Here is a 26,582-nt window from a genome sequence, read left to right as displayed (position 1 = left end):
CACACTTCCAATTATTATCGTTGGTAAACGAACGACGAACGATCCTGCACGATATCTGCGAACGATCGTATAGCACCGATCCTGTACATACAGATAACGTCACGATCGTTCGCAGATATTGTACACACGATAGATGCGATCGTTTGAACGATACAGGAAGTGACGTGCACCACAGGAAGTAAGCGAACGTTCGTTCACCGCGCATGCTCAGACCATGGACGATCAATGAACGACCGTACACACGATAGATGGTAAACGATCGTCGTCCAATCCGATCCGCCGGTCCGGTCGTTCATTTCCAGCGACTATTCTCGTTCGTCGGCGTCGTTGGTTACTTTTTTTACGAACGATTTTTGCCCAATCGATCGTTCGTCGTTCATTTCCAACGATAAAAATTGGAAGTGTGTACGCAGCTTTACTTTTCATTTCAGTTCATATTAAAACAATGACTCGTTCTGTCACCTAGTGGTCAATCTCAAAAGTGCACATGTCACAATAGAAAATGCTACCTAGAATCTAGACCAAAATTGACAGGGGCATAATTTATAAACAGAGCTATGTATTGATCACTAGGACTAGATCTGAAGGGAAAACAATTCAGAGACATGGGTGCAAGGATTGTTTATTAATCATTTTATTAAATGACAAACATGTTTAAAACAAATCAAAGGGAGAGGAAAAAAAAAAAACAGACACTGAACTAGCACACAAGCATTCCTGGGTACTAAAAATTCAGAATAATTGCTACAGGAAAACAAATCTAGCTAGCTGATGCTGTTAAGTGAAAGAGTGAGATCATGTTTAACATTCACCGATATACTGGGCTTCTATGCAGGAATTTTTTTCAGTATACACCTAGTTAAACTACTTAGTATGCAGTGCAAGGTAAGGGAAAAAATAAAATTAAAAAGAGCCCTTCGGCAATATTTATTAAATAAAAGTCCGTATCTTGCAGGAAGGAAGGTGGCCAGAGTCATGTTTAGCGTGCACAAATAATGTGGTGCAGCAACAACAGTGATTATTTTGATCAGTGACTACACAGTTCAGAATAGGCACACAAATGAAATATTACCAAACAGTATATAAACTGAACGGGTTTATATTATAAATCAGCCAAACAAAACTACTCTAGTAGAACTTATGGTTAAAGACAAATATTTTAAAACTCTAGGAGGAAAGATTATATCTTGTTTTGCAGAATTATCTAACTTTATTTAGAAACTTTATTTTACACAGGCTGATACTGCCAGTGAAGCATGGCAAATTAATGTAGCCAACTGTATTTTATAAATTATTAAACTATATTCTGTATAGGGTAGATGACAAAGTCAAAACAAATTCAGATTTGGTCTTTTTAAACATCTTAAATTGTGTGCATCTCAGCTGAATAGACAAAGGCATGTTTGGCCTAGACTAACCAAAGACCAAGTCCACTCACAGTCTATGCTTCCAGTCATACAGTGACTGTCGACCACCTTCCACACTGCCCGTATTCCTGTTTGCTTTTCAACCAGTTTCAAAATCTATTGCAAAGAACTTGACTTTCAATCCTATATAATCCCCAGTTTCCACTACTAGATCCATTTCTGGGAGGGGAAGTTGTAGCAGGCTAGCTTGTCTTTCCTCTACAGGTGGGCACCGAAGGGCAGAAGAAACCCGTCCATATTTCAAAGCATACAATTTGCCTAAACAATGATTTATTTCTTTATTTTGTGGAATAGAATCCAGACAGTAGCCAATCAAAGCATACAGAAAACATTGAAAAACCCCTCTCCTTATGGGAGTTTGTGTACTCCATTGCTCTACTACACTGCTTTAGGAAAGAGAGGCTAGTCATCAAGTCATTTACTGCATCTTAAACCTGAAAGTCCTTGTTTGTGGCAACATTTCTATCTAACCACAATGTCTTGCAGTACTCAGGTCCACCGCAACCAGCAGTTAAAAAAATAAATATTCAGCACTTATTTTCTCCAAGAAGTTTTGTTAAAACCATCTAAGAGATCTAGAACCTTCAAGTAGAGGGGAATGGTGGAGACCATGGGTTTCCCAAACAAAGCCAGTTGGAAATCAAACCTACATCTCAAAGTTGACCTTGTTAGCGGTTAATACTGCAGTATGTGCTGAACAAATGTAGAGATGCTGTTTTACAAATAAAAAAGAAGACTTGCATGAGTATGTAAAAGTAAAAATACAACTCTGAGATAAGGACATTTTTTTCTGCCAGCTTTGATAAGATGGTGCTCAAAGAACAAACATGAACTAGCTGGAAAAAGTAAAAGCTGATTTCTCAAGTCCGTACCAGGTTTTGTGGACTAGAGAGGTCTAGATTGCTGTTCCAATGTGAGTAGCAGCATTTTGATGGTAATGGTCCCTCCCATTAACTCCCTATTCTATTGAGGTGTATGTGGCTCCTCTGATGTTCAACCGTTTCTCCTATCGTTCTCCTCGCCTCATTGTGCTTGCAGTGGTCTCGCTTGCTTTCGCTCTCTCGATTTTGTTTGGTTTTAATCCCTCTCTCGTTCCTCTCTCTCCTGTTGCTCTCACAGTGGTGCTTCAGTTTTAGCAGTGGAAAACAGGTATCTGTTTTATTTTTTTTATTACTCAGAATAAAATGTGGATGAACTAAGTTCCACACAGGCTTAGCTCTTCTTCAACCTGGAGGGGGAAAAAAAACTCAGTTAAGCTCAAAAAAAAATTAATCCAAAAGATATGGTATACTATTCCTTTTAATGGACACAGTAGAAAGGCCTGAACTCTCATTGCTGAAATCACCGTTAGTCTCTAAGGCAGTGTTTTTTTTCTGGAGGTTCCAGAGATCCCTTGAGCAATGTGTGCCTCTCGAGTCAGTTTAAATGACACCAATGATCTTTTTGGATATTTGTAAGGATGACATTCTGCCCACTGACCACCACACTAATGTAATTGGGAGTTGTGGGTATAGTAATTATAGTAGGGGTTCCGTAAAGAGCTAAAAATTTATTATTTTAGGGGTATGTTAGATAAGCAATTCCAACATGCTGCTAAGTGTTCCATCTTCATAAAACTGCTGCCATAAGCAGGCATCCTTCTTTACCGGAACAAAGTTGGCAAAGGCACAAACAACTGTAGGGAAATCAGGCCAACAGGTATTAAAACGTAAAGAGCAAGTTGGTTAATACAGGGTATCATATACAGAAGTCTTAGATCAGGAAAATATAATCTCTCTCAAACACTTACACATTAGTACTGTGACAGCCCAGTCACACCTCCATGTTGATATGCACGTTCGCCTTGGTAAGTGGAATCTTGCGACAACGCAACATCAATCTGTGACTTGAACTCATCACCAAGGTAGCTATCCTAAACAGGAACAGAAACATGCAAGTTTTTACATTTTATCAACCTCTCAATTTTTTTTTTTTTTTTATTGGAAATCATCTATTTTAGGAAAACCAAAATATTTCAACCTTGCATGCAAGTTTTTCTTGCAATCACAAATAAATAAGCATGACATAGGAGAATCTGCAGGAAAAGTGTTTTAATTGTTTGTGCTGTAAAGTGTTTCAGGAAAGATACTTTGCAGCCCAAGGGTTCTTTATAAGGCTGACTAGAATTTGTAAGTTTGCCTTTTGGACATTATACTTTCTATCACATGAAGGTGTAAACATGGAAATGTGGTAGCTGGAATAATTATCTCTTAAATTCATGAAAAATTGGTAGGGAAAAAACCATACAAATAATATTTTGGCTACAATATACTAGGATTCATGTTGACGGCCCCCTGATATACAAGTAGGGTTTTGGCTGCTTTTAGGATTCATATTAAAGATTTTCATTCATGTAGGTTTTTTGTTAAATTGTTAATAAAGTAACTTATTTTTATTTGAGCATTATAACAATGAGACATATTCTGAATGTTTAAGAGGCCATTTAAACTGCAGCAGTAGTGAGGCTACAGGTTCCACTAGCAATGTAAATATCCTATGAGCACAGGACGGGGGGTGGGGTTGGCATTACTGACCTCTCCTCCCGTGATTCAAACTAAAGCCCGAGTTAGAATAGATTCTAGCCTTTTTCAGAATTTTAGCAATGAAAGAAGCCATTTTTTTGCCAGATGTTAAACAATGAAATACAGTGGAGCAGTGAAACTATTTTCTAAAAGGTAATGAAAAATATATATCACAAACTTAATGGTAGCCGCATAAAAGACAGGGATAGGAAGTGAAAGGAGTATCTACCTGTGATAACTCTGGTTGGGAAAGTCCTGGCTGACTCATTTGTGAAGGCTGGCTCATGGATATATAACCCTGTGTTAGAGGGCCTTGAGAAAATGGCTGAGATACAACATCTTGACTGGCTTGGCTGTTGGGCATGTTTCCCTGGCTCATGCCTTGGAGCCCTATGCCTCTCTGTTTCTGACGGCCACCACGGGTTGCCTTTCCTTTAGGGATTCCCCGACCTGGGGAATGAGAGGGGGGGGGGGGGGGGAGACACAAAGCACAGATAAATGAAGGGAAATGTATGAAAATAAATGGCACATACAATCTTTTCAAGACATGTTATAGTAATTTTAATGGCAAAGTATTTGAAGTGTGACAATCTAGTGGATGAGTAGCTCCACTAAGAGAAGCAAAATTTTCATTATAAGAGGCAACACACACTCAACCCAAACTAAAGACATACCTGCGGTTGGTCCATTGGCTTGACCAAAGTAGCCTGGTGGTGGCATTGGAGGCATGACCAAATTGAAAGGTATAGGAATGTTCATGGTAGGTACATGGCTGGGTCCAGAACTGATCATGCCAATCTGATCATGGGTTTGAAAGTACATATTTGAAGGTCGCGCTTGAATAAAACACACATTAAACATAAATACTAAAAAATACTATGTAAAATTTCTTTTGAGAGAATTAGAAAAAAAATAGGGTGCAATATAAATGTTAAACAAAAGCAGATTTTTGTTTTCACAATACAGTCTTTTTTTCACTATAACAGTAGAGGAAAAAAAAAAATGAAAAGCAAGGTAAGGTTCAAACCACAGTAAGAATGTAACCTATCATGTGGATATAGAAGGTAAAATTATAATTAATCACTTATTGATGAATTATTACCTGAGTGTAGGTGTTAAAACAACCAAGAAAGTTGTATTTATTGAAGCATTTCAGATATGGCAGTTTATATATAATTTCCTTGTAAAGGATTTTACTTTCATTTTAAAGGATACCATTACTTTTAACTAGTGCAGTTAGGTTGTTTGCCCTCTTCCGAGGAGTGAGCTAACCCCTTTTTAAAAGCAGGTATGCAGCAGCCATGTCTTCACATAAAAACGCTAACGATGTTTAGAGGTCTGTGTCCAAGGGGAGCAGTGAGACTTAATGTTATGTGGCTGGAATACACAGACACGTTAACAGTGGTGCTATATACAGTGTATATACAGAGCGGTCAGCCTTCAGATCTTGGCAAGTATACACTTGTAGAGGGGTTAGGTTCAACATGATCATTGTACTTTTTTCTTAAAGGTTGAAGAAAAAGTACTAAATTGTCTTTTTACAAGTTGAGGAAAGGAAATCTGCCACACTTTTAAGCATAGAAAATCAAATCACCTTTACTGAGTTAAAAAAAGGAGACCTCAAAGGCCCAGTGGGGCGAAAGCTACATTTACAACTACATTTAATCTTAATCTATACACTATATAAAATGTTCTATTTATAATAATTTCTAATAAATTATTTGATGGGGCCCATTTTATTTTGTATATGGAGTACTGACACATTAACTCACATATAAACTCAGTATTAACCTGCCCTTGGGACTGAAAGATCATTCAATGTCATTCAAACACCTCTTTCTCATCCCAATTACATTTACAGGGTTAGAGTCTGCAGGTCACTGAAGACTATATAGAAAGGCTGATCAGGTTTGATATTTCGGTTCTCTGCACAGGAATTTACAGACATGTCTTCCAAAATTGCAGAAAGTGTTCTTACCTTGACTGCTTCGATCATAAACAGACCCAGGTATTATTGCTTCTCGAGCATCATACATGGCAGTTGTCATAAAACGAGCACCCTGAAAAATAGTGAAGTTAAAATAAACTCAAAAAGATAACTTACTCTACACTGCTCTATGAAGCAAACGAAGGTGGAGCAAACGATACTGGCACATTTCGTCACAAATGCTTTACAAAACAGAAGACATTGTATTGGCAACAATCTAGTCATAGAAAACCTGTTGGAGCAGCTTCCAGACAAGTAAAATGCCACACACAACATGTGGCCCTATGCCCTGCTACTGGCATTCCTTAAAGTGTATGAAATACGGAAGTTGTGTAAATAGCTCCCCATTTGCTTTGTGAAAACGTTTTTTTATACTGGTGGAAAAAAATAAATCTACTGGTAAAAGCATCAGGCAACCAAGCTATGTGACAAAGGTAATATTAAAAAAACAACAAAAAACAACTTTATCATGCGGGTTAACTTGTATTTTGCTCAATTTACACACACAAAAAAAGAAGCACAATAATATATTATCTTTTCAGCATAGTTGTGGTTTAGCAGAACATGTAAACTATTAAATAGACATATCTCAAGACTTATAATTATATTATTCAGTTTCAGCCTAAACAAATGCAGTCCACGTCAACACAAACACCAGCAAATTGAAGTCATTTTGAAACATGTCATAAGCTTTTGACTCTAAAAGGTCAGTACACACACACACAACTAGAGGTTCTTCAGCCATTGCAATAGTCTGTGGAAGTTTTCAGTAAAAAGGCATGCCCAAGCACATTGTTTAGCAATCCGCTGTGCTGGATCACTAAACAACTAACTGCTTAAAAGCACTAATGTAGCCTCTGCCCACCTTCTGCCCTTTCCCCTCTCTGTGGACTAGTATGGGCTATTCTGAGGTAGCCAAGCAGCCTGTCCGTAAAGCAACAGTTTGAAAAGTGTGTCATCCAACAAACATTAAATAAAACAGTTACAGAGCATGTATCTGTCTGTACAAGGCTTTAGCAAAGAGTCAGTCTAGATAAACACTTACAGGATTAATGGTGTTTACAAGCTTGCGAGGTTTACTAAATTGCATGAGACTCTCCCGAAGATTGTTCAGTGGTCCCTCCACAAGAACTTTCTGCTCTTTGTAATAATTTAGAAGATGATTCCATAGGGGCTGCTTTGATAATGCTTTTGGGTTGCCCACAATAATTACACCATACCTGGAAATTAAAGGTGTTGAAACATTTAGAGTATACTAGAAACAAAGGCACAGAAAATAGTAAAGAAAGATATTGTTGGCTGTGAGTTTGCACATTAGAGATAGCAACATATTGCTAGGAGTATTTACTATGGTTAATGTAGTAGTAAACACATGTATAGCAAGAAAAAACATTTATAGACACTTAGAGCATGTATGATCTTGTCCCACAAACATCTAACAACATTGTAATGGTTTTGTTCTACTAACCAATTTTATGTGTCAAGAGATGAACACCTACTAAAAGGACATTGCAGTGTGGAGACAAACTTAAGATGATTTACAAACATAATAACAGGACACGTGCACAACATACTGTGGTTCTTGTGAAAAACTGTATATTTAAGTTACTTCATTTGCACAATCTGTTTGAACACTTTCGGTCGTATATTTCAGCAGTCATATGCTGGTGGCCACCAAGAGATCCCTTGAGATATGTAGATGCCAGCTAAATGGTTTTAAAACCGAATGTATTCACCTGTAAAGCTTCATGGCTCCAAATAACATGAAATGCTCCGCCAACTTTAATAGTTAGCAAGTAAACTACATCATGGTGGATCAGGCAGAGCATTGGCTAGAAAGGATAGGGTTTTAGCACTATAAAATGACAGGTAGTGGCTGTGAACTTTCAAATATAAGTCTGAGCTAAACTGGACTTTTTCATTTTAGCTGATCTTCCTGAATATTTTTAACAGTAATAAACACATTTATATTCACATTTTACATGATTTTGGCAGAGTTTTCAGTCTATTCAGTCTAATATTTATATCTTTGACAGTATTATCAATTATGTTAAGTCATTTTATTTGTTATATACTAAACTCTTGTGTATACTTTTTATTTTGTGTTTGATTCTAAAGGGCACCTCTATCCCTAAACTGTGATCCAGCAATAATGGAGCTTTTCCATATCAGGTTTAAACTTTACACTCTTCACAAGAATGCCAACCAACCTGGTAGATCTTGCCCACCACTAGCTATTCATCAGTATCTAGGAAGTTAAATTTTATCTACCTTGCTCTGGTTAAAGCTACATTGAGACGTCGGGGATCATTCAAAAATCCAATGCCTTGGTGCTCATTAGCTCTTACACAGGACAGAATGATAAAGTCCTTCTCTCGACCTTGAAATGCATCAACACTGGCAATTTCCACTTCCTAGCAGAAAAAAAAAAAGTTTAAAGAAGTTTAAATTTTGCTGTGGACAATATATAACAATGCACAGGATTAGTGTCATACCTGATACAGCTTGGTATGTAACGAGCCACTGAATTGCATGTACTGCACCAAGTAGGACCTCTGACCTTCATAGGGAGTAATAATCCCTATCTGATCTGGCTTGGCCCCTGCTTTCAGAAGCTTTGTTGTGATTTTCTCCACATTAGCAGCTTCAGTCCTAAAAGAGAAGACAACAAATGCAAAAGTTAAAAAAATAATCACATCCAAGCTGGCAAGTTGTCCTCTGCTGTAGGACAACAAATACGTAATAACTCACACAGGCATGGTATATACCTAAGAGATATCAAACAAACCTCTTTTGGCATTTCAAATATTGAAAATAAAGCTTAAGACATTAGGCAAATAAGGAGCAAAAAATGTGCTTGCTGTGTTCACAGGTTTGGCTGTTGACAATTAAAAATAGCCTGTACTGAGCTTTTTACTAAGTCCATGAATAACAATATAACACCTTGTGAAGAACTGAGAGCCAGAAAAAGGACCGGCAAACATGTATTATCCATTAAAATGTAAGCAGGTAAACTAATTATCCATTAAAATGTAAGCAGCTAAAGTGTAGCTTTGCTGGTAAACAGCCTTAGTGAATAAAAAGGTGATTCTATTACTTAAAAAGATGAATGAAGTACAGGTACAGTTAGGGGATACATTTATCTAATACTTTATGAAAACGTGTACTTATTTTAACACCAATAGACGTGTACTTAAACGTGTACTTATTTTAACACCAAGTCCAATACCCTGTTTATTCACATTTACCTATTTAAATAGGAAGTGCCTGAACTTGCAATTTCTTCTTGTCCCTGGGTTACATAAAAGAACATTGGCTTGTCTGGCTGTGGCCACTGGAAGTCAAAACCCTTCTTCACACGGTCCGCTGCAAAGGGGGGAAAAAAATAAATATAGAAAAATTGGTTATTAAAAAGTCAAAAACACCTAAACGGGCAATCATGGAGGTTTATAAAAGGATTAGGCAGACTTAGATTAGACCATTTGGAAAAAGTGGGTCTGGTTAAATGGTCAGATCACTCACTTCCCCAAAAATCAGAAGCAGGCATTCTTATTGACTTTTCAATGGAATGGAAGATCCTTCCATCAGCCATGTATATAGGATGACTCTGTTTTTCATGGTGTATACATTTCCCTACACCACGCCTATCTCATGGGCTATAATTTTCCATTTTATCCATTTACACCTACTTTAAATGGAGCCCATATTACCAGGGGAAGATGCAATTTGCTGTCTATACTCTTTGGTAGCTAAAAAAAAAAAAAAAAATTATGTAAGCCATTTATGTAAGATCTTCCAACCTTGAGGCTGGAAGAAGGAGAAGAAGAAACTAGCTCATGTATTTTGCGTGTCATGGATTGAGGTCTCCTTGTACAAAGAGTGGTGCAAATTCTTAGCAAAATAAGTCAAAAACTGGTCAAAAGAGTGAGTGTAAATTTATTACCTGCGGTGACACCGTTCTGAAGAGAGCCTTCATAGAAGATGTTTGATGGAAAAGCACTTAGTGCAGGATGCATTCGATACTGAACCTGCAGGCGAATAGGTCTGATTCCCAGAACCACAAGTCTCTCAAACAAAGACTGAGACAGGCCAGCCTTAGCAGCTTTTTTACACATCACAACAGGTCCAAGCTGACAATGATCTCCAACTAAAATTAGCTGCAACACAACAGACAGTAAAATGATAAAACATTTCACACAACTAGAAATGCATTATAATAAATACCATTATAAAAGTCCAGGCTGGTTGTTCCCAGTAACAGCCAAGACTACTATTCAACACTAACTAACAGCTGCCAACTACCTACACCGAAAGTAGTGTTTCATGAAAAAAAATGCAGAATGCATAGGTGTATAACTAATTCCAATCCAACACAAACTGTTTATTCTCCACATGGAGAAACAGCATACACCACTAGATGCACTAGATGACCATAATGTCCTAGCAGAGAATATTTACACGTCACACTTTTTTAGGCCTTCTAAACAAGTTTAATTTACGGAACTGTTTTAAATTTGTATGTAATTTGTATTTGTAAATATGTAAATATATGTATGTCATTTGTATTTGTAAAAGTAATATTGCAGGATTTATTTCCAGCAACGCAATTTGCTTGTCACTGGCTTTGATATTGTTTCAGCCATTGACCTCTGACAAGTATGAAGAAAAGTCTAAAAGATTAAATGAAGAACAACAGATCTAAAAACATGTTTCAGGTCAGCAACTAAAATATGCTGTAACTTATAGAGCAAGAAATGGCTCAAGGTCTCTTCCCCATTTTTAAGCCCCCACCCTTTATGATCACACATCTATTGCATTTAGGGCTCAACAGTGTTGCTGAAAAGTTGGTTTCACTATACAGGGGCTGCTGCCCACCTACAGCTTCTTATCCAGCCTAAAATATTTCTAGGGGAAATACTGCAACATATTACCACTGAATTTGCCCGATCCGCATTTTTTAGAATTTTCAAGTATTACATTCTGTATTTCATTGCAAAAGGAGACAGAAAAACACAAAATTATACCTGCTTTGCACCAAGAACAACTGGCACCATGCATTCAGGCTCTGTAGCTTGAGTACTTTCATCAATCAGAATTGAACGGAACTGCATTTTTGCAAGCCTAGGATCCCCTGCACCAACACAGGTACAGCAAATTACATCTGCGTTCTGTGAACGAGACAAAAATATTGCAACTGAAGGTATAGCAATCTAATGGTATATTAAAACAAAATGCATAAAACATGTTACAATTTATACCATTTAACTTTTATGACCAGGTTTAACAAATGACCTAACAAGCCTAAAAATCCGTCAAACCTGTTCAGGCTAAACCATTCTAAAAATTACCTTTGAAATAGATACACACCCATCTGTTCAGCTCTAACATATTAAAATTATAATAATTTAATTTCTATTTATAAAGCAAGGAATCTGACATTCCCTCAAACATTCCCTTGTCAAGTCAAACATTCCCTTGTCAAGTCAAACAATCTTTCAAGTCCATGTGATTCCCTGGTGGAGAATCTCTTGCTACCATTGCAAGTTTGGTACCATTGCAAGTTTGGTTTGAAATGAGTTTCCCTGCTTTATCAATAGAGACCCACAAGTTAAAGTAAACAAAAAAATGCCACTTATGTTCCAAAAATGAAAGTATAATTCTTTGCTGTGGAAATGTGGATGTGATGAGGAATAGGCTCCCCAGGAAGTAGTTTCAGCAACTACTATATATTGCTTTAAAAAAAAAGCTGGATGCATTTCTAGAAGCACAGCATAAAACTGGGTATTAAAGCTTTAAAGTAAAGATAACAGACTTAATTCAGGGAACATCTAATTGCTCTAACAGGGAAAAAAAATTCCTTCATGAATCCCTAAGGCAAATTGTACCAGGGACTTTTTTTTGCCTTCCTCTAGATCAACTATGTCCAGAGGGCAGGCATGTTTAAAGTCAGGCACGGGGACCATTTGAGGCCTGTGTTCAGATTCCCACCGGCCCAGTCATAAAATTAATAAAATACGGCCCACCCGCACTGTGTATAAAATACACGCGTACAAAAAAAAGCTATTTTATATTTCATTAGAGTTGATGAACTTCCTTTGCAATTATCGGCCTGCTACTCGGCGGGCAGGACGGGAGTCCCCATGTGCGCACAGGGAATCCCCTATGTCATTATAGCGGGCTTGTGCTGTGCGGGAACCGCACGGACTACGCCCACTCTGATTTCAGGAACGTGCTCTGCACAGAGCCCGCACAGGGAATCCCTCACGTCACCCTGGTGGGCGTGTGCTGTGCAGGACCCGTGCACTAACTCCGAGTACGTGCCCCCACACATTTTCACCTTACCAAATCTGGCCCTCTTTGCAAAAAGTTTGGACACCCCTGCCATAGGGTTTTATATCTGGGATGTTTATATCTCTAGTGGTTGAACTTGATGGCCTTTTTTATGAACTTGGGAGTCTTTTTTTCAACCTGAACTACTATGTAACTATGCTCTTACCATCAGCAGCTCCCTTTCAGCTGTTCTTTTAAGGGCTCGGTATCGTTTCTCATCTGCAGAAGAAAGTTCTCCAGTCTCATCTTTGAGCTGTTGCAATTTCTGTAGCTCTGGCATGCTGAAGGTTAGGAACAATATATTTAGTTATGACCATTTCAAAATTTAGGAATTAAAACTACAAATGTAAGAAAAGCTTAAAGAGGACCTAAACTCAAAATTTTTACTTATATATTTAAAGTAAAAATTTCATTTTTTTTTAATGCAACAAGCTTTTAAAAATAAATAAAAGGGTGCAGCACCTCCCTTTTTCGCTGCGGCGATCAAGACAGAAAGGGAGAGCAAAGCCTGTTGAGATACTTACGTCACTTGGCTACTGAATCCTAGCATGCCCCGATCTCGGGCATGTGCAGAAGGAGCCCTTTCATTAACCCCTCTAGCGTTCTAATTCTGTCAGTTTTTTGATGCAAAAAGTGATCCTAATCTTTTTTGCATAGAAACTTTATTTATATTGTGGGCCTGTAATTCTTAGGATTAACTCCCGGGTATGATCATTATATTTATATTATAATCATAAATTATAATGTAATAACAGACCACAATAATGTAATTTATCAAAAAAACTAATTTATCAAAAAATTTCAAAAGGTCAGGGATAATAGCAGGCAAAATGTAAATCAGGGCACTGGGCAACGATGTTTGGTGCACTAAAATGTGTACTTTTATTTTTTATATGTTGTGTGGTGTTTTTTTACTGTAAAAACCATTTAAAAGCAGATTACATTGTAATCTGCTTTAAAATTTCCCGCCTGGCCACACCCCCCGAATACATTACAACTCACATCACCAGGAAGATGTCACATCCTCCCGGGTGATTTGAGTGGCGATGTCCTGCCCTCCCTGGCATCCACCGACGCTGCTGCTGCTCGCATCTCCAGGGATATGCTATGCAAAGCACAATGCAGGACTTCTGCATTGTGCATCGCACCTTCTGGGTGATGCGAGTAGCAATAGTAAATTCCGGGGGTGGTGCCAGTGGTGCTTTCCTGCTGGCAACCCCCCCCCCCAAGAATTTATTAATGCTGCTCACAGTTAGATGTGATGCACATTGCAGAAGTCCTGCATTGTGCTTCGCATCCAACTGCTTATGTGAGCAGCGGCGTGGCCAGAACCCCGGGTGGTGTTTAAAAAAAGATAACTCGGTAATCTGCCTTTAAATTTCCCGCCCGGCCATGCCCCCTAATTCATTAGATCGCCGCTGGATCGCGGGACGCAGGTAAGAGGAGCTTCTAAAGTTACCACTAGTGTGACTCGGGATTACCGCTTTTTGCAAGTGAAATCCACCCCGAGTTACACTCAGGATTACCGCTAAGGGGGTTAATGGAAATAAAAATTTCCGACCTCACACATACGCAGTGAGATCGGCAATCTTTTTTTCTTATCTACAGCACCAGATCTCATGCCTGCGCAGAGCGAGATGGGGTGATGCAGGAAGTAGAACCCGGGGGAAGGGAGAAGATGTCGCTTCCTCTGCATTGGGCCGATGATGGATACCAGTACAACGCGGGACCCAAACGAAGAAACCTCCCGGCGAATAGACATTTCTGCGGGATTAAAGGTAAAGGCCCACTTCTAATCATTCAAATGCAAGATCCTTGCACAAATAAAATTTGTTACAGGGCATTCCAGAGTGCTCTAACAGTTGCAGTCTACAGCAACCGTTCAATAGAATTTTTATGACTACACTAAGACCCCACTGGGAAGATTTTAGGTCCTATTTGCTTGATGTCCAGGCAGAGGATGTAGCATGGTGATTTCAAACGATATTAAAATTTTTAATGATTGTAGCATTGTGGAAGAAAATGGGGGACCAGTTATCAGGAAGACAGGAACATATGAACAGGAAGGCAAAGACAAAAATAAAAACATAAGTTATTACCTTGGTTCATTAAAAATGCATTTGTGCATGAATGCCCATTGAAGAGATTTCCTGCTGTAATAGGGATGTGGTCAATAAAAACCTCAGGAGAGGCATTAATGTTTTCCTGCTTGATTGATTTGTATTTTTCATATTATGGTCAAGGCAACAGTTTTTACACTAAACCTTAGGGGTTACAACACAATGTTTAACGTCCATAATGGATTACTCTATTTTTAATGCCATCTAACACCAACCAAGTACTCTCTGTTCCCTTAAGATGTTCCAGAAAGAAATATAGATATATATTATACATATATTAAGTTATATATATATATATATATATATATATATGTCTTATGTGCCAATTACCTTTCCATGTTACGAATCTGATTATGCAATGCCAAGAAAGAAACTGGAGAATCAATAGCTTCACGACTCTTTGCACAAAGGCGAACGACTTTGAGGCCAGTCTGGTGTATCTTCTCTGTCAACTGATCCACAGCAATGTTACTCGGGGCACACACCAAGACAGGACTGATAAGGGGGAAAAAAAAGAAAAAAAAGTGATAAAAGTTCTATTAAAATCAAACTGACCATTTTTGTGTTATGCAATATAATATTAAAGGATTATTAAAGCATGATTTAACCCAAATACTAAGCCCAATAATGATAATAATGATAATAATAATGAGCCCAAATACTAAGGTATTTAAATATTTTAAAAAAGGCAAAAAGCCTCATGTATTCATCTTTAGGAGTTAGAGACATTTTCCTTTTAAAGTTCTCAACCCAGGTAATGAAATTGTTGTGAAAGCAGACCTGGACACAATGCCAGCTCCCAAACGCATTTAAAAAATATACTAAATTGCCCTAAATTGCATGTCATTATGAGGAATTGACAAACACACAAGACAAAGGCATGAAATTTACTAGGCCTTTTAAAGCTTAAAAAAAAAAAATTAAGCTTGAAAGTTGCAGCCACAATGGTCACCGAACTTTGAAACATTTGTAAGTTGTCAATACTTTATTTAAATAAAATATATAATTGAGTTTAACGCACCCATTTCCTTGTCTAGCTAAGTGGTAAACAATTGTAGCAGATGTTACAGTCTTTCCAGTACCAGGAGGACCTTGAATAAGACTGAGTGGACGTTGCAGAACAGTCTTCACTGCATATACCTGTAAGTAAACACACACATTTCATGTTAAGGTTATGTTTAAAGGGGATGGTCTACCCTAGTCATTGTACATGATTTGCTTAACTGTAACTTGCTACCACTGAACAAACCAAACTACACAATACCCATTGGTGGGGGGGGGGACAAATCAGGTGTACTTGCTCTGAGTCTATTTTTGAATTAATTGGAACTTTCAGGATTACCATAACTGATAAGCATTTTGCTAGGGTAGACAGATAATCAGTTTCTGATGACAGTAGGCAGGGCAGTAGCAGTTTACGGCTGTGATGTTTAAGGGCCCTTCTTGACAAGAAGAAGCCCCACCTCTGTCCACTAAAAGCTCAATTTCCTAACTCTTGTTTTATTGGGCAGACAGATGATGACAAATAGTTACAACAGGCAACATGGACTGGAGGAGCACTAGGCCACAGTGGTTACATTTCTGTATCTAGACAACTCAGATAGTTGGTCTGTTTTTTAATTGCGCTTTGGATGGAGCAAATATCTGTACTTTTGTATGCAAGCAGAATTACCCTTAAAAGCAAGTGGAGACAACACTGCAAGCATATTCTTATACTAGCCTTGAGGTTTGCCGGCAATTGGCTGAAAATACAGCAAAACCTGTATGGACTGGGGAAGGTATGAGTAGCTAATTTAGACTTCTCTCAAAGTAGGTCTAAAAAATCATATACATGTAGTCTCCGGGGTACATACGAGATAGGGACTGTAGGTTTTCTTCTTAAGTTGAATTTGTATGTAAGTGGAACAGGTAGATTATTTTAATGAATTCAATTAGGACTGAGGCTAGATTGCAAGCTCTTCGGGGCAAGGTCTTCTCCATCTGTGTCACTGTCTGTATTTGTCATTTGCAACATCTATTTAATGTACAGTGGAACTACTTTATAAAGAGCCTATCAGTGTCAAAAACATCCATCCAGGACTGGACAGTGCCACACCTATATTTTCAAGTTTTAGGAAGGAACTTCATCTTCGACAGGAAATGGTATTTCTTTAAAACAGCCACTGGCAGACTCCAGAAGTACATCAGAGTCTCGGCTATAGTTCTGCCGGGGTCATTTTAAAACAAAAATGATTACTACAACACAAACTATTCAACACAGTCAATTTAATTTACCTGTGAGTGGTTAAGATCTGGGAGTCCTTGTGCAGTAAATCTCTTGGGAAGCTGGCATTTAATAATTACATCCTCAACCTCATGACCAAGAAGCTTATGGTATATATACCCAGAAACTGAAGTTTCATCCACAGCAAAGGTCTTTAATGCACTCTGCATTCTATTTAAGACAAAAATGAAAATTATGGAATTTTTTTTTTCAGTAAGAATAATTCACATTTTAAATCAAGTTCCTTAAACCTGGAGTCTAAATGAGTGTAAACCAGGAGTGAAATTTTAGTTTTAGAAAAAACAATTTATATAATAAAGGCTAGTAAACACTCTAATTGCCAAGAATGCTGCTCAAGAATAGGACATGCAAGACAAATATTTACTCCTCAAATTTCAAGACTATCTAAAGCTACATCTAAAAATTTGTAAATTGCACCATTATAGCATTAAAGTGGACATTCATTATTCAATAAATCCTGTAAACCTATACTATCAGAATGAAAAAAGAATTTTTTTTATCGGGACATACAGTAAACAAACCATTACTTTGAAGTAAGTTAAATATGAAAATCTTAGCAAGCTGGAGCCAAACTTTTGCATAATAAAACATTTGCATTTCCATGTTGAAGGCTTAATAAGTTCAAACAAACTAATTATTTGAATAGATTTACCTTTTAAAATGCAATATGAGGTTGCTAAAACTGAGTAATAGAAGTGTTTCAGGAAATCACTTACCTATCGAAAGATGTCGACTTCCACACAAAATCTACTTGAAAATTGTGAGTTACTTCCACTGGTGCTCCAACACTACTTCTCAATTCAATAGCAATTTCATCACCATAATCTTCACAATATTGTTAAGTACTTTGACAAAGCATCTTACATTAAAAAAAAAAAAAAAAAAAAAAAAAGCTGAGCTACAAGATTTTACATACTCCCCACTGCCTGCACATTTTTAAAACAGAAGTGGGCATTCATGGACAGATTGACTACACTTCCATGCAGCCAATAGATGAAAAGGGAGGGCCGTGGACAGCACTGATGTGGAGGGGGGCTTTACAAAAATGTAGTCTAATGATCTGTATATAGGCTTAAATTAAGTACATTTAAAAACTAATGAGATCATGAGTAGGAACTGACCAACCTCTACCTGTAACTAATTTCCAGGGGCAAAAGAAATTTTTGAGATTTATCTGGAAATATTCTAGTGTATTCACAAAAAAACATAATATTTCTGTCATGGAGGGTAAATTCAATGCATGTCATATGTGCTATCTAAGCATAAAGTGCCTTTACAAATAATCACCCTTTTGACATGTTTAATGTCCAGCACAATTGTAATACTTCACTATAACCCAGTTACTGATATCTTTATTTGATGTATTTCCCCAAAATCACACAGCCCTACTACAGTAATCTGAAAAACATTGCAATGTGCGGTCATGTGACTAGAAATCTCTTCACTGCAATTGAAAGACTAATAAATTGACAGGCTGCAGACCGCTTTTGAAGTTCAAGAAATCAAGATGCAGGACTGCAAATTTACTTTTAGGCTGGCTCTACATCTTTGCCTTGTGGTAATGAACATACTGCTGCAGGATATGCAAGGTACTTGCTATTACTTAATATGGATATCATCCCAAAGTACCATGAAAGTACTGGACAAAGTGCAGATTTCATGTTTTGACACCAACAAGAAATGGATAGAAAAGGATACTGTCTGGGACCTTAATTACATGCCCAATGCCTTTCCACAGGGGTGCAAGGTCACCTTTGTATCGCAAACATATTTCATCCCCTTGCATTAAACGCATGTCTGAAAGAATAAAAGATATTAGGAATGCCACAAAGAAAAACCGCAAACATTTCTTTGAAGGCAAAGTATCACATCTAGTGCATAAACAGGTTTAAAGCAACATAAGTCCTTTTGTAATTGCATGTTAAAGCAAAACTTAGCTTAAAATAAAAATACCCCACTTACCCTTTACCTCCGCAGAACCTTCCAGCAATGTCTACTACTTGGTCCCGCGACATTCTGAAATCCTCTTCGTAAACGCCAGGACCACCATCTTCTTCCGGCTACGTCACACGATCCCTCTCGGCATAGAATTGGGTGACCTTGCCTACTGAAAATGGGGGAGCCCAGGAGGCTGTGCGCTCCCATTCAGTCACTGAAGTGGTAAAGACAGAAATCCCCCCCCCCCCTTTCCCCTCTTATTTTTTACAATTTTTACCCTATATAAAAGGGTTATCAATCCATTTTAGGTGACAATTAGAGGGCAACAGTAAACATATCTGATCAGACTGGGATTCTTTTGTGCACCAAAGCAGCTCTACTTGCCATACAAGCTACAATACCATTGGTTAGATATTACTCCAATATCCATTTTAGCTAATCAATATCCTGCATGACTTTACAATTACGCATCCAAATATAACAAACCCCAAAAATAGCCTAAAAAGATTACCTGAGTCAGTTTTTGGCAAAGTGAAGTAAGCAATTCTTTTCTTGTTAAGGCCAAGGTCCCATCTCACTGTAATGTTATCTTGAGTCTACAGTTAGGTTAGGGAAACAGGTTAGGTTAAATTTCCTGGCTGTGCACTAATGTATAAAAACACAGGGCACTAGAGAGATAATACCTAAAATTTACCCACTGAATTTTTTGTCAATCTTATACATTTTTTTGTAAAATGACCTTGACTGTTGTAGCACAAATAAGTAAACTAAAACAATGGGTGTTGGTGGTAGTTATCGTAGCTAAATGTTCTCCGAGAACTAGATGCCAACCCTTAATTGGTAAAGTAACAAATAAAAAGAAGAGAGAAAAGCAGGGTTTTCGGCACAAAAACTGTATTAATATTTAATGTGAAATAATGATACAAAACAAAAGCAGGATCGAAATATGCCACAATGCAATGGCGCTGGCCTCCTTACCCTAAGTCATCAAGCTGGCTTCTGGGCTTTCTCCAGACGCTGGCTACGTGCACGTGGGGTGGGGGGAGATCCTGGGGACGCCGTCCTTTAAATGGAATGGCGTTCCCTGGATCTCCCTGCTCCCCTGCACACGAGATACCACCAGACAAGGAAGACAGCTTACACCCGGTATTCTCACATACTCCAGATCAAAGGTAACATTGAAAGTTAAATCTTTTAATACATAGCTTCTAGCGATCTTCACAGTACTTTTTTTAGGATAGACTTATATCTTGTACTTGCTTTTAGATTCCTAATCTGTCCCATTAATATACCTGTTACAGCACTGCTCCTGGTGATGGGGAGATATCATCATTACTTTACTTTAAAAGTTGTTTGTAGGAACTACACCCTCCTAACCTCTGCAGTAAGCATAACAAAGCACTCTACAGGACCATGTAAGTCTTAACATGTTCTTATGATAATAAATAATTTGCATGAACCTCTAGTTAATTGATATATCCTGGAATAGTTTTTTGAACAGATACATGAATACTAGTCTGTTTATATATAGTTCATCCTTACATTGACCCACATTGCATATTATGCATTCAGTGAACATCATTTACACTGTTTAAATATTAGGAAATTGATATATACCATATCATTTGATCAATAAACTTATTATTCTAGATACATGTATCACAATTGCCAAACACCTGTTGTCAAACTACTACCCCTGAGGAAGCCTGATAAGGCGAAACGCGTCGGGTACAACAATCAACATGAATCTATGGTTATAAACCTGTATGGCAAGTAAATGTATATGTTTAGCTAGATGCTGCATGTCTAGTGCCCCTATGGCCAATTTGAGATCTGGTGGACCCAAGAAATCCTTGTGGTCCAACCTGAATGTCACATCTTTTGTTGTATTTTGTGCCCCTTGGGGCCTAAACTGTACTATTTGAACCACAAGAATGCATTGTGGCATATTTTGAACCTGCTTTTGTTTTGTATCATTATCTCACATTGAATATTAATAGTTTTTGTGCCGAAAACCCTGCTTTTCTCTCTTTGTACAAATAAGTATTCTGACAAGAATTATTGTCTGGTACACATACTGAAAAATGATTTTATTATGTATTTTTAATTAACATTTTCTTTGCTTCCAAAGTTGCATGTGAGCACCAAAGAGCAAGCTGATAAGTGAAATTTTCACAGTCAAGTTTTAAAACTACTTACTTGGGACTCCTTTAGCTTTTTGTCATAATCGGCCTCAAGTTTTACCAGGGGTCCAAATATATTTTGGTACTGATAAGCATCCTCATATCTAAGAAGAACATGCTGAGGCTCTTCGTCAACACCAGGTTTTTCCAGATCCTCCAGGGTTGCAGAAGGGTTTTCCTTCAAGGGAAAAGGTAAGTTAAAAGTTAAACACATTTACTATTTGGAAAGACTTAAATAAAACTTGTGCAGGAGCTATACAGTAGATGTGGGCCCATAATTCTATACTTTAACATATGATAAATGTTCGTAAAGTAAAATTTTTTGTTAAGTTTTAAACAGTAAAAAAGGGTTAAATCACATTGTATTTTTGGGTCCAGCTGGGAATATTTACTTTTCCTTTCTGTCCTGCAGATACCAAAGAAAACTAGTAAATCACGAACGTGAACTAAATTCTAATTTTGGGGAGTCATCAACGGAGTAGGTGAGACTGTTGAAGAACTTTCTCTCTCCTATAGCTTTGATGACAACTCATGGGTCTATTTATTCAATTTGTAAATATTTAAAAGTGAGGAATAGAATTTGATACCTGTATTTAGTGATAATGTGTAATTACACACTACTTTACATACACACAAGGCTAAAGGTTCAAAACTAACAAAAAAAAAAAAAAAACACACCTTGCCATGTAAAGAAATATATACCAGCACCAAGGTGTATTGGGCCATTTAAAACTAATAAACAAAAAGAAAAGAGGGGCATTTTTTCCATATTTACTGCACTGCAACAGTTACTGCAATTTTAACCTCCCTGGCAGTTTTGAATAATGAGTATTTTTAAATGTAAAAGCAGTACATTTAAAAAAATTCTTTTAAATTTCCCAGGTCCTGGTCCTGCCTACCAGCCCCACGGTCCCGCCGTCCAGCCTAAGGCTCGCGAGCAGATGCCCGGCATCTACATCCCCTGGCCTCGCATCCCAACGTTAACACTCCAGCGATGAAGCAGATGGCGGGCACCGCTGCAGGAACATGGGAACCAGGTAGGAATTAAAAGCTACCTGGCAATTCCCCCCTTGCATGTGGCTCGGTGTTACCGCTTAAGGCACTGAAAATTAACACCAAGGCGCCAAGCAGGCCTGTCTGGATTTGCCTATGGAAAATGCACAATCCTTCAACAACTATAAAAATTTACACTTATTTCGATCTACAGGAGACTTTTTACAATGCTGGAAGTTGTACCTTTTCTGAAAATGGTATAAATGTTTACAAAAAAGCATTTAAGAAAAAAATACCTTCCAGAGTTCCTCTAGCTTGTTTATTTGTTGCGCTGTAATCTGGCGAGCTCTCAGCTGCTCTTGTTCAGATGGGATCTTCACTAGCCAGGAAAGGAAGCAACGATCTTGGATAAGAGGCTGCCACTGAGAGCTGTCCCAGTTAATATCTTTCAGGCTGCTTTGACTTGCACAGGGTTGCCTTAAAAACAAAGCAAATTTATTGCAAAACAGATGAATAGTGAACAAACACTGCCCTCTCGATTCAATAAAAACTAGCTTCAGCAGGAATACACATATATATACATACATATATACACGCACACGTATACATAAATAGTTTAGGTGAATGACAGGTCATATTACTGGCTCTCATCAAATCACAGAACTGTTTCTGCTATACTAAGCAGAGCAAAATCTACTGCCAGCACATTAGTGTCTCAATATTTGTAAATGGGGCATAAGCAGCGAGTATAACACAGTATAGCCAAGAATGAAAAGAAATGTCTGCTCTGTAATAGATATAGCCCTAAATATTTACCTTTTGCTAGTGAAATGCAGAAAAATAAAAAAGTGAGCCAGAATATGCATTCCCACAACAGAAAATGTGTATATTCTCCAACCTTACTTACCTGCACAGCAACACAACCACAGAATCCGCTTTTGCAGGGATAAATCCAAGAAGAAATACATTTCTGCAACCACAATTGTAGCATTCCAACACAGTTTCTCCTAATGGTCCATCCTTGTGCAAGGTAACTTCTTTACACTTTGCTCTGACCAGATGGTTTACAATGTGGCTAAAAGAAAGCGAAAATGTTAGTTAAATACAAAAAACTATACAATGACCAATTACTTATCCTGGTAAGGTTAGATGATTTGGCATTATGCCAGTGGATATATTTTCCTATTTTAGAGGAGATATTACATTAAACTAGAAATTCTCCAGTTGCCCTTTTCAGGCTGTCAATTGAAAAATGTGTAATTATTCTGCTTCCAAACCTTTAGCATACAGATTTGCCCATATTGGCTGATGCTTGTAACAGGCATTGTAATTGTTCTATGAATGCTTCAGGCCCTCTCCCCTTTCACTCACGTTTTCTCTTGCAGACCTTTCAATGATGCTCAGATTGGCCACCTTTGACCAGTACTAGTTTGAATGGAGACTTATCTGGTGGACCATAATGCCTAGTAACAAAGTCTCGTTTTTTCCCCCAATAAAAATAGAATCAAACTTTTAATAGAATAGAACTATTTATCTGGTTCCCTTTTGGGTCCCTTCAAGTTGAACTTTGATTTTGTTTCATGACAAAGCATATATGTTAGGTAGAAGGTCAATGCTCAATTCAAAACTCTTTAAATTTAAAATTCAACATACCTTCCAGAGGTATTTCCACGTCCATTGCAGAACCATTTTTTACTTGTATTGCAGTAGACTACACAAGCAGGGTCATGAATACCACAGTAGCTGTAAACAAAATCCATTATTATATTTGCTGACAACATTCCTAGCAACAAACTGTTCTATTAATTTGGATAACTCAACATAAAACTCCTTATAAATGATACTCTGGTTTGAAGTTACAAAATAAGTTACACACAAATGACATCAGATTAGTAATCAAAGACATTAACCTCCCTGGCAGTGTGAATAATAAATATTTTTAAATGTAAACACTTGTATGGAACAGCAAGTTCTTACTCCATTACCTTTTTCCCCCATTCCAGGCAACCCACTATAACAGTTATAGTTACAACTAATACATTTACATCACTGTTAACATCACTCCGTGACATCACACAGGTCTGGAAAGTGGCTCAATTGTATGGGAAAACAGATGTCAAACAAACATTTGTGTATACCCAGAGGTAAAGAATTAATGTGTGTGCATATATATTTATATAGTTTTGGTCTAAAATACAAAGTATGGATTAACTTTATGTCTTAATTATACTAAAATATCGAGAGATTGTAAAATCCAATATAAGAGACCCACCTGCAAGCATGTAAAGGAAGATCTTTTGTATAATATGTATCTTCTTCATCCTCTTCAAAATTTAGCTCACCCAGCAACTGGCTTGTTTTTCCCACCCCATCATCTATCATGCCATTCTGTAATATCCCATCAGGGCCATTTACCTACAATAAGGGGGGGGGGAAATTTAATCAATCCATATAGAAGAAATGAACAGCTGCAACTGCAACCATTTCACTTTATACCAGACAAATTTATTTTTTAATAAATTTATACTATGAAATCAAACTAAAAAAAACAAAAAATCAAATTCCATAACATGCAAAGCCCAACATTTACATAGTGGTGCTGCCAAAGCACCTGTGCTTATATTAAGTGCTCATTCACACCAACCTACTGCTGTGCCTTGCATGGACACAAACATTACCCTGTTGCTATGGCACCTTGACACATGTACACTGAAAAGCGCCAAAATGCATATCCCCACCAAGCTGTGCTTGAGGTGTACTGCATCTCAAATAGTGTCCATTGTTTTGTTCTGGTGCATTGGAACCTAATGTGTGCTGCCTTAATACACAAAATTAACTTTGTTCCTGGTCTGGTCCCTTTATTTGGATATCAGACCTATCAATCATGGAGGCTCAAAATTTATGGGTGCTACCTAGGGCAGGCTGCACAAAGCCAGGACGTTGTGTGTGTTTTTTTTTTTTAAAGAGATCTAAAGACAACACCCTGCCAGTGCTCACCAACCACAGTCAACCTGCATTAACACGACTTCGCCATCTAAAATCAGATATGTAAAAAAATAAAAGGTTTATTTAACACTTTAGAAAGAAAAGAAGGAATTAGGGAATGCAAAATATTTATTAAACTGTAGCTCTCATTAAAAGAAAAGGCTTATATTTACACATTTACCTTGATAATTAGCTTTACAGTGATAATCTGATTTTTAAAAATCAGTTATTGTCTTCACATCCTGTTTTATGTATAGTCTGCTTTAAATTACAGGGCTCACATCCTGTTGCTCTCAAGTGTATATGTGTATCTGATACAGAACATAGATATTTCAGGTCAGTAAAACAGCAGAATCCAATCATGTTCAGTGTTCTCTCCAGAATTTTATTTTCAGCCAGGTGAGGGGAAACTGTAGCCGGGTGGTAAAAAAAAAAGGGGGTGGGGCTAGACACTGCAAGTTTAGCAGTAACATTTTTTTTTTTTTTTACATAAATACAGATTAAATACTAATGCACTTAAAGCATACCTAACTCAGAATTTTCACTTTACATTAAAGGGTAGAGAATCAGTTTTTTGCCTAGGCAGTCGAGAATGAATGGGAGCGCAAAAGCCTCCCGAGATACCTATGTCAGGCATCCCAGGATGGCTCTTGGGTGCTCCTACGCATGCCCAAGCATCTAGGGCATGCGCAGAAGGAGCCTTTTTGCTCAGAGAGATCGGTATATTTTTTATTTCATCCTACGTCACCCGATCTCCCACCTGGGTCAGGTGACGTAGGATGAAGAACCTGGAAGAGAAGACAAAGATGGCGGCACCCGGAGCGCCAGCTCCAGGATCGATGCTGAGATGTCACGGGACCGGTTGCCGGACACCCCCAGAGTGATCAGACTGCCCTGTGGTATTGAAGGCAAGTGTGTTTTTGTTTTTGAGTAAAGTTCCTCTTTAACCACCTGAGCGTTACACTGAGGTCTAGATTTCTGTACCAAAAGTGATCCACTGTTTTTCATGAAATTTTTTTTTTAAATTGTCATGATCACTGACTTACTCATGTGGCTATACACTTTGGGGTTTTCCAAAATACATGAAAGCTGCTTGACAGAGACCTGAAACATGGTATACAATACCGAAAGGAAAAAAAAAATCAACCTAATAAGACCTAACTAATAACCACCAATCTATGATCTAGATTTTTTTAGATCTAGAGTAAAACTTTCAAACCTTCAAACCTATGTTAGACAAAGTAAAGACTTTTCCAGGCAAAAAGCAGGCCACCCTGGCACCTGCCATATTAACATGTATAAAATCACTAACATTGAACACCTCTTTGCTCTAAAAAGGTTTTGTTATCTGTTCAAAATTGCAAATACCTGCTGAATCTGCCAGAAGTATTTTATTCTTCACTTTATTTCATGCAGTCCCTGATCTATACAATGCTCCCACCCCAATGGTATGGAGATGGAAGGGGGGTGGGGGCGATTTTCCAGCATTATCATCAAAAGACAGAATATGGATTTTCATCAGGAAGACCAAGTGGAAGCAAAAACAAAACAAACAAAAAACAAATGTAGCCAATGCCACCCCAAAACACAATAAGCAGGCTAACTGACTAGCCATGTTTGTACAATTTCTGGGGAACACAAATAACCTGTAACTTGTATTGTAACATGCCAAAGTTATTTGTGGTGTAACAAGTTAGGCTTAGCTCATATTAGCAGCAAAAAACATTTACTTACATTTACCCTTCTGAGTGACTTCTGGCAACTGCTAGGCCCT

At 37.7% G+C, this 26,582-nt stretch overlaps 1 protein-coding gene across 1 annotated transcript in view; it reads right to left on the bottom strand.

The window, feature by feature from the left end:
• Window positions 1-606: 606 nt before the first annotated feature.
• Window positions 607-26,582, bottom strand: part of UPF1 (UPF1 RNA helicase and ATPase) — a 36,087-nt gene continuing 10,111 nt past the window's right edge. Inside the window, exons 2-24 of the mRNA XM_072404889.1 lie at window positions 24,096-24,238; window positions 23,477-23,566; window positions 22,731-22,898; window positions 22,120-22,300; window positions 20,847-21,008; window positions 19,159-19,243; window positions 18,408-18,506; window positions 17,426-17,534; window positions 16,700-16,859; window positions 15,447-15,565; window positions 14,756-14,920; window positions 12,472-12,586; window positions 11,000-11,143; window positions 9,919-10,132; window positions 9,224-9,341; window positions 8,471-8,627; window positions 8,247-8,389; window positions 7,021-7,195; window positions 5,967-6,048; window positions 4,663-4,824; window positions 4,218-4,438; window positions 3,217-3,339; window positions 607-2,655 (exon numbers count right to left, since the gene is read on the bottom strand). Of these exons, the coding sequence (XP_072260990.1) occupies window positions 3,220-3,339; window positions 4,218-4,438; window positions 4,663-4,824; window positions 5,967-6,048; window positions 7,021-7,195; window positions 8,247-8,389; window positions 8,471-8,627; window positions 9,224-9,341; window positions 9,919-10,132; window positions 11,000-11,143; window positions 12,472-12,586; window positions 14,756-14,920; window positions 15,447-15,565; window positions 16,700-16,859; window positions 17,426-17,534; window positions 18,408-18,506; window positions 19,159-19,243; window positions 20,847-21,008; window positions 22,120-22,300; window positions 22,731-22,898; window positions 23,477-23,566; window positions 24,096-24,238 (3,132 nt within the window). The 3' untranslated portion in view covers window positions 607-2,655; window positions 3,217-3,219. The remainder of the gene's footprint in view (window positions 2,656-3,216; window positions 3,340-4,217; window positions 4,439-4,662; window positions 4,825-5,966; window positions 6,049-7,020; window positions 7,196-8,246; window positions 8,390-8,470; window positions 8,628-9,223; window positions 9,342-9,918; window positions 10,133-10,999; window positions 11,144-12,471; window positions 12,587-14,755; window positions 14,921-15,446; window positions 15,566-16,699; window positions 16,860-17,425; window positions 17,535-18,407; window positions 18,507-19,158; window positions 19,244-20,846; window positions 21,009-22,119; window positions 22,301-22,730; window positions 22,899-23,476; window positions 23,567-24,095; window positions 24,239-26,582) is intronic.

This window comes from Pyxicephalus adspersus, chromosome 3 (assembly GCF_032062135.1).
Source record: "Pyxicephalus adspersus chromosome 3, UCB_Pads_2.0, whole genome shotgun sequence".
Classification (NCBI taxonomy): Eukaryota; Metazoa; Chordata; class Amphibia; order Anura; family Pyxicephalidae; genus Pyxicephalus; species Pyxicephalus adspersus.
This window is presented reverse-complemented; position numbering and strand designations above follow the sequence as displayed.